At 43.7% G+C, this 10,223-nt stretch overlaps 2 protein-coding genes across 3 annotated transcripts in view; one reads left to right on the top strand and one right to left on the bottom strand.

The window, feature by feature from the left end:
* The first annotated feature begins 279 nt into the window (after positions 1 to 279).
* npas4a (neuronal PAS domain protein 4a) lies at positions 280 to 5,018 on the top strand. Its single transcript, XM_026330806.1, has 8 exons — positions 280 to 454; positions 827 to 990; positions 1,089 to 1,191; positions 1,281 to 1,590; positions 2,567 to 2,676; positions 2,834 to 2,969; positions 3,090 to 4,864; positions 4,990 to 5,018. Exons 1-8 carry the CDS (start codon positions 280 to 282, stop codon positions 5,016 to 5,018), a joined length of 2,802 nt encoding a protein of 933 aa, XP_026186591.1.
* A 3,707-nt stretch (positions 5,019 to 8,725) lies between these two features.
* The window catches only part of mrpl11 (mitochondrial ribosomal protein L11), a 33,952-nt gene continuing 32,454 nt past the window's right edge, over positions 8,726 to 10,223 (bottom strand). For both annotated transcript variants that reach the window (XM_026331318.1, XM_026331319.2), the window contains exon 6: positions 8,726 to 8,933. In XM_026331318.1, the coding sequence (XP_026187103.1) occupies positions 8,819 to 8,933 (115 nt within the window). In that variant the 3' untranslated portion in view covers positions 8,726 to 8,818. The remainder of the gene's footprint in view (positions 8,934 to 10,223) is intronic.

The following is a 10,223-nucleotide window of genomic DNA, read 5'->3' as shown; positions in this document are numbered from 1 at the left end:
TTACGGGTTCCGGACTTCAGTGCGAGAGACGGCTACCACGCTGTGGCGGAGCTAAAGCAATCGGATACAGGAGAGGAGGAGGTTTTTAAACCTTGCTCTGGAAAAACAGCTGAGATGAAAGTCCAATAGCACACCTCAGAGCTTTCCCACTCTCACAACCTGTCTCAGCATATCTCGGAGACAGGGCACTTCAGCCGAGGCAAGACGTTAAACAACGCTCACAACTCTCCAACTGACATCTGGAGAAATTTCGTTAGTTCACCGCAACAGCTGGCCACAATGTACCGCTCAACCAAAGGCGCATCCAAGGCGCGACGGGACCAGATCAACGCCGAGATCCGGAACCTAAAGGACTTGTTGCCTATATCCGATGCGGATAAAGCGCGGCTCTCATACCTGCACATCATGTCACTTGCCTGCATGTACACCAGGAAATCCGTCTTCTTCACTCAAGGTAAGAACGAATTCACCGGCTGATGAATTTCATGCAGCACCGCTGCGTATACAGACTGCAATTTCTCACAGTAGTGGAATCAACAAGTGTTTCAGTGGCACCACGGGCAACTGCATTGATACGAATGTGATTTTCGGATAAACTGTCAATCTGTGCTTTATTATTTGATCGTTAAAAACGGAGCCATTACCAGCCTTTAGAGCTGTTTGTCGCTGTCCGTGGTGCTGAACTGCTTTAGCACCAAAAAAAAACAACCGCACCGCTGTCCATGGTGCTGAAACACTGCGGCCAATACTCTCCCTATTGCGGACGTCAGATACGCTGTGTTCATTGTTTTTTTTAAAAACCTGTTCTGTCCATTTTCCCCTGTAGAAGCGATCACTGTTGCTAGTCTTGAGGAGAGCGCAAGGTTTCTATCTTTCCACGAACTCTCGGAGTTGATGCAGGCGCTGCCGGGCTTTTTGATGCTGCTGACTGGGGAAGGGAAGCTCCTGTACCTGTCAGACAGCGTCTCCGAGCACCTCGGACACTCCATGGTGAGTCTACACAGACGTGGCTCATTCATAGTTTGGGAAAGGTATTTTCACACTCTACTTGAGATTCATTAAAGGTTTGGGTTTGGAATTTTTTTCAGGTGGATCTTGTGGCACAGGGGGACAGTGTGTACGATATCATCGACGCCTCAGACCACTTTGTCATGAGGACCAACCTGTCAACCTCTTCATCACTTGAGATAGGTAAGAGAAAATGTACAAATTAAATTTTACTTTTTTTTTTCCCCATCTTATTGTTTCTAACAATCCTCCTCTAATCCTATGTGTTACAGACCGTCTCTTCCGCTGCCGCTTCAACACGTCCAAGTCAGTGCGGAGGCAAAGTGCTGGGAACAAGCTGGTTCTGATTCGAGCTCGCTGCCTCTCTCCCCCTTCCACGTCTCCTGCTGCAGGGTCCTACTGGACAACCAACCCTGTCTGGGTGTGTTTTTGCTCCCCTCTGGAGCCCCACCCGACTCGCTCTGGACCAGGGGCAGAGAGGGAATCGACCTCTGCTCAGCCTATGGCTGAGACCAACTTGTTCCTGCCCTGCTTCCATTCCCAGCACGACCGGGACATGAGACTGCAGACTGCACATGAGAGGTGAGTTCAAAGAAATAGACCCTCACTTCTATGGAGCCAGAACAATGACTAAATTTTGGTACAGAAAATTATATTTGGCATTGAAAACAAAACCTTGAACGAGAATTAACTCACATTTATTGTATATTTTCTGAATTCTGATGTGTTTATCAGTGGCAGACTTTTTTTTCCCATTTACACTGACATTTATAGTCAATGTCTGTAGTTTTCAGTTTCAGGTTTCTGTCTTTGTTTTGGCTCTGAGGGGAGGGGCTAAGGGACATGGTCGCCACATCATTTTCTTTGTTGAAAGTTTAACGACCATAGCAATTTAACTCAAACCAGTTCTGAAGTGCTTTTTGCCAAGTAAATACCAAAGAGGTGAACGTTGCTGTGATAAAAACTGTCTACAATGTTTTAGTTTATCCTTTAGCTGGATTTAGTTTTAACTTGGTGTACCTAATAAACTGATAGAGTGTACTTCCTACTCTTAGCATAGTACAACACATAAGCAGGCTGCATCACTTGCTTCCAGACTGGGAATATATTAGCCATAAACAGATAAAAGATCTAAATGAGAGGAAATGAGAGAAAAAGAAATGATTGAGGTGGATGGAAATGGGGATAAAACTAACTCAGAAAGAGATAAAGACAGGAAGACAGATTTCCAGCTGGACCTTACGGCCTCTATTATTCTCTAAGTGAATTGAATATACAATGATATATGCATAAACCCCCGCATGCTGCCATAGCACCTCTCGCCACCCCATGTAAAATGAAAGTCAAGTATTTTAATGCTAATGTTTCCCTTTTCAATTCGAGGTTTTGTTTTCGATGCCAAATATTATTTTTAGTGCCAAAAATTTAAATCACTGTTCTGGCTCTGTACACTTCCACCTGTTGATTGAATGTGAACTGGTATATGAATATGTTTTTGTCATAACAAAAGGGGAAAACATTATTTTCTTAACACATTGCCTCCTACTCTTCCCTGCAGTGTGAGCGCCTATCTTGGCTTTGATGTGACAGCTTTATGCTCTCGCTCCTGGTACAGCCTCCTCCACCCACAGGATTTGTCACATGCCTCCACTCAGCATCGCAGCCTCTGTAAGTACAGCCTTCACACATACCTACGAGTTACAACCATGTATGCCTACACAATTACACACTGCGCCCACTGACACATCCACACAGCGAAAAACACTATGATGATTAATAGGATTACAAACCGATGCCAACTTGAGCTGTGACTGTTGTTCAACAGTGAGAGAAGGGGGAGAGGGCAGGGCTGAGATGGTGGTACGCGTGCAGGCTCAGGACCACTCCTGGGTTTGGCTTTACATGGTTCTACAGCTGCAGCCCGGAGAATTCCCCATCAACAGCAACAACTACATTATCAGGTATTTACTGCCTTTTGAGAAATACATACAATTAATCAATTTAAAGCAACAGAACAATTAACAGGAAAAAACCCACCATCCTTATTTCAGCATTCTCTTGTTTGTGTTTGTGTCTCTTAGTGAGTCTGAGGCCTGGTCAGTTCGCCAGCAGCTCAGCTCAGAGCAGACCCAGCTGACCTTAGTCCTGACTGCTGGTACCTCTCAGCAAGAGAGTCTGAGCCTCCAGTCCCCAGAAACCCTGTCCAGCCCAGACCAAGTCTTCACCCCAGGCAGCAGTGGCCTGTCAGGCCAGTCATTTGACTTCAGCACTGCTGGCTGCAGTGTTGGCTCCTCTGACGAACCAGGGACATCTGCTGCTGAGGCCATGCAGCTTGAGGGCGACCCTCGCTCCAGTATTTCTTCAATGGAGGAAGAAAGCTTCTTTCAGCAGCAGCCTACTGAAAGCCCCTCAACTGCCTCCTCCCCAACCCCAGTCACTGTTGAAACAGTGGCAGACTTAGACTTTTTAACCCAGAACATTCTTCTTCCACCCTCCTTTCAGCTCGATCCTCCACTCCCAGTTCTCCCCCTGCCACTCCCACCTGTTCCCACCTCACAAGCTCAGCAGACCAAAGAGTTTGTGTGCACACCCCCCTACACTCCACAGGTTGGTGGGGCAAGCTTTCCATTTGGGGAGCCCCTCTTCAGCTTTGACCCTACTGGCACTACTACACCACCACCTTCTGCTACAACAGCCACCGCCACCACCTCCTTGGCTCCGTCGGCACCTTCCTCAGCTCCCTCCTCAGCTCCACCAACTACTGCGTCCAGTCCTGCTCCACCCACCACTCTCTCTACCAAGGTTCCTCTTGTACCAGCTACTCCATCCACTGATCTCCTCTTTCCTATTGAACCCTGCGGTGGCTCCCTTTATGAGAAACTCCCACCAACACCCGACAGCCCTGGAGATGGTGACTGCACAGTGATGACTCTACCTGAGGTACGGGGTCCACTGTATGTTGATGTACCACTGGGGCCCCTCCAGTGTCCCCCTGAGGGCCTCCTCACCCCTGAAGCATCACCTGGTAAACAGCCTTGCCTTTCCTTCTTCTCCCTGGAGAGAGAGAGGGAGAAGGAGAGGGCAGAAATCTCCCTCTTAGCTCAGCACATCAGCTCACTGGCAGAGAGATTCTACCTGGATCCACTCTTGTCTAAACTCTCTCCCCCCTCCATGTCACCCTCATCCTCCCCACCCTCCCCCTTCCTGTCTCCTGCCATAGAAGCTGATGCTGATGTTGATTCAGTCCATGTGCTTAGGGAGTGTTATCCCATCAAAGCATGGAGAGGTCTGGACATTCCCCTCTTCCTTGATGATGATGACTCTCTGTTTGAAGAGAGCATCCTAGAAACTCTTCTCCAAGACGACTTTGCTCCTCCCCAGTCTCCTGACCTCTCCTCTCCCTCCACCTCCCCTACACCCAATCCCCCGAGCCCAACCTCTCCTCAAACCCCAGTGTGCTGGCACCAACCCTCCCAGTTTGAGAGAGTGGGCCACTTCTGTAGCGTCCAATCGGCGCAATGTAACTCCATGGCTGGGTGCGGGGCAACTGTGGCTTCTGAGGCTGGGGTAAAGGTGGAAGGGGAGGGGCTAGTGGAGGAAGCAATGGAGATTGAGGTGGTGTCATCTCCTGTGTCCTCTTGCTCTTCCATTCCAGCTTCCCCTCCCCTCATCCTTACTGCCTCCCCCAACCCCACCACGCCCACGCCCGCCGTGTCTTGCACTCAGTCCCTCCTGGAGGAACTGGCCGCCCTGGAACCCATGTTTGGGGCAGGTGCCTCGATCACCCCTGGCTTAGGGCAACAACCCGAGTTGTATCAACTCCAACATCATCCATCGCCACAGTGCTTCCACAAAGGTAAGAATCTGTCTCTCTTCAATTTTATTTCTTTTAAATTAAGTTCAGTTTCATGAAATAAGATTCAAAAATGCAGACAATGCAACACTAACAAGATTTTTCTCTTTCTGCTTTTTGTTTTTCAGATGGGAGGGGAAGTGTTCCTCCGTTCTAAAATAAGTCTGTGACTTACTTCATTAAGTACGACATATTGTCACATTTTGTGGAGCCCCTTTTACTGAAAAGTAAAAAATAATTAAGTGTATAAATATACATAATGTATATACAATTTAAGGACTTTAACTCCTACATGGCTCCTATGAACAAAGATTAGCTTTATATTTTTGTTCAGTCATTAATCTGTATACTACAACCAAACTGGTGCAACATTGACATAATGGTGCAACCACATGGACCCATAACTGACTGGGTTTTGAGTGCATGTGGTGTCTTTCAGCTTCTCTGCAACATGAGCTTCAGATATGATCAGACAGAGGAACTTCTCTGAACTTGTAAGCGCAGTTTAACATACAGACGCGCATTTGTATTCACTCGTAGTGAAAAATCTGTTGTGAACAAATAACAAAAACAAAAAATATCTGAACATTAATTACAGCACTTTTGCCTGAGATGCAGCAATGCAAACCCAAACCTCAAATGTATTCAAAGTGAAATGTTTACAAATTCTTTACATCCTTAGGATGACCATCAGTAGATCAAAAGAACAAAGATTTCATGCTGAGAAATCTTCTGTCCAGTATTCAGAGCGGGCAGAGCTCTGATTTGATAGCATCCAGTCCTCACAGCCTTAAAGGCAACATCAAAACCCAAACAGTATTCAACTTCAAACCTGAGGTACTTTGAGCTTTGAGTTTGCAGCTTCAAGCCTTTAACATTTCATATTTATATCTCCATCTAAAATCTTGTGTATCAATATAATGTGTAAACAAAAAAGAAAACACGTGAAGAGATCCAGGCATGTGAAGATCTTGAGAATGTTGGTGTCCATTGCTTTACAACATGAAACACCAAACGAGAGATTGTCTGGAAGTTTGCTGGAGCTCTGATCATGCCACACTCCCACTGCTATGCTGTACTGTACATTAGACTCTGAATGTGGGCTCTTCAGGTCCCTCCTGGCCTGAGCGCAGTCGGCTGGATATTCTTGCAGCATCAATATTTGCAATGCTGGCAGCTTATAGCGGCTCCTGTGTGCCTGAAACGGCCATGACCTGCTGAACTCTGATCTCTTTATCATGTTCATTCAACATGGACAGTTACATCGTTGCTCCACTGGAGCGCGGTGTAGTGAGGCACAATTGACTATGTGAATGAGCAATTCTTCTTTTTTGAGAGGGGATAGAATACAAAAGTTTTATTTTAAAAAATGAAAATAGGGATGGGGTGCTATTTCTATTTAGTTACCAAGCGACACGGGTTGAGAATGGTACTATTCCCATGGTGTCGACATGCTCACGTAGAGTTGTCTACGGTCAAGTAAAGGATTGATTCCTACGTTCTAGCTATTAAAGGCTAAGTTAATATATGTGTAAAATTATATTATTGTATGTGTGATATTTGAAACAGATGTTAATACATATGCATTATGTCTGTTGATATAGGCATATGTTCTTTTCAGAAAGGTTATACACATTTGTACATTTGTAGGAGACAGTTATTGGTCTGTATATAGAAGAAAGAGATTTTTATTGCCTAATATATTACGAACATCTTACTTATTGCAGAATGGACATTGTGAACCAGTGTTCTATTGTGATGCTTATAAGTGTATTTGGTTGTCATACAAATGCATTTATAATAAAGTGCACTTAATGCGGCTGATGCATTTGTGTCGTCATAGTCAAGCCTCGAGTTCCTCCCTCAGCCTCATCATCATCATCATTATGCCACCATCCCTGCCTCTTTTGGTCCCTCCCCTACACTCTCCTCCATTTCTTCCCCTGGAGCGAATTTCGCTCAGCAACAGCACTGACGCACACACATGACGAGACAGAATGAGACACTATCTGACTCAGACTGACGCATACACTTGGCATTGAGGTTTTTGCGTGCAAGGATGTGCACACAGGCACACACAGTTGGCCTCCCACTTATGATGATGCACACACACACACACACACATAATAGTAGGCATATGACCCCCCCCCCCCCTTTACAAACAGTAGCCCACATTCACTCGATGTACCTGCGACTCTATCAGCACTCAGCATGGTGTAAGACTCCATATATAGGCATCCCTGCCTAAGAGCTCTGACTGAAACAGCCTCCCGTCTATTCTCAGGCTCCATTCAGAAGCATCACAGAGGGGAGGGCTGGAGAGAGGGGGGAGGCAAGGAATGAGTGAGGGGAGGCTAAAATTAGAGGTACAGTAAAGAGGGGTGTGGGAGAAGCTGATGCTCTGTTGCCACAGGATGTAAACGTGAACATAACCAAATCACAGAAAAAAAGAAGAAAAAAAAAAAAAAAAATCAGATAACTGTTTCGTAAAGCTGCTATAGGAAAACAGAAAAGATGAGTTTTACAGATTGATGTATATATTTGCTGCCAAAGCTTATCACCTATGCCACTGAGCAAAAAGCCTAATACAGAATTTAATATATCTAATGAGGCACAGCCCTGAACATTAAATTGTCTCCTTACAGTCGAACATTTTGTTCCATCAGGAGCTGCTGCAGTGTCTGTGATGGAGTAAAGGTGGGCAGCAGAAGAGGCACTGCATGGCTGACTGCTGCTATCTTCTGGAAAAATCAAGTACTACATGAGAAAGGAGCACAATGTACTGCACATTGTGTAAGAAGCCATGTTGGGAAAAACTTGGATATATTTTTTTTATTTCATCTTCAATTTACTAAAAAATATTTGATTTGTAATACACTATTCAAGGCCCGGATAGAGGAGAGTCAGGGTGATGTGGTTGAGGATTTTAAAGGACGTGTTCACAGTTTTAAAATTAGCTTAAAACAATACTCACAAACTCCTATGTGGACTGCTGAGAGGTATTGGTCTTAGTTTCTCTTAGTCAGTAGACTTGAAGAATCCCATTCCTTCTTTGTATTTCAGACAATGTCTACCTGCTGAGCTGTAACACAGACATAGTAACACAAAGGTGCAAAATTGTACTAAAAAACTGACTAAATTTATACAGCACTTTTATGTGTTAATTCTCTCTCTCACACACACACACACACACAGTTGGCAGTGAGCTACCGTGAAACATGCCTGGTCAGGAACAATTTGTGGTTCAGTGTCTTGCCTAAGAACACTTTGGTAAGAGAGATGGATGTGGGTCTTAAACTTCCAAGATTGAGATTACTGAACCCCCCTGAACCCCCAACTCTAATGTTGGAAGACCCTCCTAACCTGTTTAACTCTGAATGGACATCACTTCAATTGACATGGCATTAGAAAGGTATTTCTTCACAGCCACTATGAAGGGAAAGAAAAGTCTTTAAATGTACAGTAGATATGGCATGTGACTATTATATATCATTAAATAATAAGTCCATTGGACATTTGTAATAATTAGATTCCAAATTCAGGAGCTGTGTGTGAAATGTGCAGGAAACCATCTGCACAATCTGACAAAAGCCAGATTTCTTCCAAAAGTGTTAATAATAGATGACAACATCAAAGACACTGAAAGTACAAATCCTTCCAAGACGAAGCAATTACACTTTCATTAGCTTGGCTCAGAGGACATGAAATACCCAGGGTCATAAATATTTTCATAATGTAACTGGATGTTTTTGTTGCCAAAATGTGGGTGATATAAAACTTCTATTACTCACCAATATTCAAACAATATGCTGTAAAGAAACCTACACAGTAAATATTAGATCTAAATAAAGACAGACAAAAATCTAATATCTGACTGTTTATTAAGATTTGTGAGACACAACATGAAAGTGGTACATGTTTAAAATCCATATAAAAAGCATTAGATGTTGCAGGTTGTCATTTCTTCTTGGCCACTGAAGCTTCGACTGCAGCGGCTGCAGCTGCCTCTGCATCAGCTTTCAGCTTCTTCTCCCTCTGCTCCAAGAAGACTTTGTACTCATCAGCTGGGAGACTGAAGAGAAGGAGGGACAGGATGAAAGAAAGGAACATGGTATTCAGTCACCCCCGACTTTGAGTTATCATTACAGAAAAACCCAACCTTCAGTGAAACACAAATACAGTTCAAAGACAAGATTTTATGGACAGTGTTTCCTGAACTTCTACAATATTGTGGAGCCTGATGGCGAGTGATGAGATACAATGATATTTTGCTTGATAGCTATCTGCAACATTAATTTTAAACATTAGTTTTCGGCACCCCAGAATAAAAGAACGTCGGTTCCCTTTCTGGACTCACTACAGTGAGGCTATGTTCAACAACTATCCAGGGAGAAACCCGTTGTAAAAGAGGAAGAGATACCCAATTCTCCACTGGCAGAACTCTCAGTAAATCACAGTTCAGTGCAGCCGTGAGATATGCAATGTTTTAAATAAGAGGGAGAAAAGGATTCCAGGAAATGTACAGTGTTATTAACTGAAGCAGAAACAGAAGCAGCAGCTTGAGAGAACATGGTTATGCTAAAAAAACATCAACTAATACAGTGTTTTGGAAAATGAAATGCTGTGCATCACCAGCACTTATTATCATAAAGGATAATATCTGCTGTAAGAGTAACATAAAAACATCCTAATCTCTGTGATGGTTACTACATTCAATTTCTGCAGAATGTTGTGTCCCAGTTCCACATTACCTACAGTCTGGATACAGCACACTGTGTACTGTGTAGGGGCGTGTCTATCTGCCAGCCCCAGATTGCTTCTCCTTCGCTTTTGTGCATTGCACTCTGGGAGATTAGTGTCTATCAACACGGTATTTTGTATGAATACAGACTTTTTTAACTGTATTTCATTCGCCCAGTGTGAATTCACTGCATATTTAAAACCTGCTGAGATTTCACAAAGCATTTTAAAGCTTTTTTGACATTAATGTCTTTATTAAATAAATCACTGTGTAAATAGAGACAGGAAACATAATGAAAGTTAAAGGTTCCTGGCAGGAATCAAATCAGTGTCCAGAGAGAATAGTTGATTTAAGGCTACAACATTTGAGACTAATTTCTTGTGGACTACCTCATTGTCTAGAGCTCATGTTATTTTGTATTAGCACAGTGGTACTGAAAAACAATAAGTTTATAATATACCACCACTGGATGTGATCTATAACAACTGCAGCATAATCTAAAGCCAATAAATGTTAATTCCAGTGGCAAATTGCATCAGTCTCAAAAACTGAAACTACAAAGCTGGGACCATGCACAAAATCTAAACTTATACTGAATAATGTTTGAACGTATGGGCCACA

Source organism: Mastacembelus armatus, chromosome 10, assembly GCF_900324485.2.
Source record: "Mastacembelus armatus chromosome 10, fMasArm1.2, whole genome shotgun sequence".
Lineage (NCBI taxonomy): Eukaryota > Metazoa > Chordata > Actinopteri > Synbranchiformes > Mastacembelidae > Mastacembelus > Mastacembelus armatus.
Note: the sequence above shows the minus strand (reverse complement) of the source record. Positions and strands in the feature narration are given on the sequence as shown.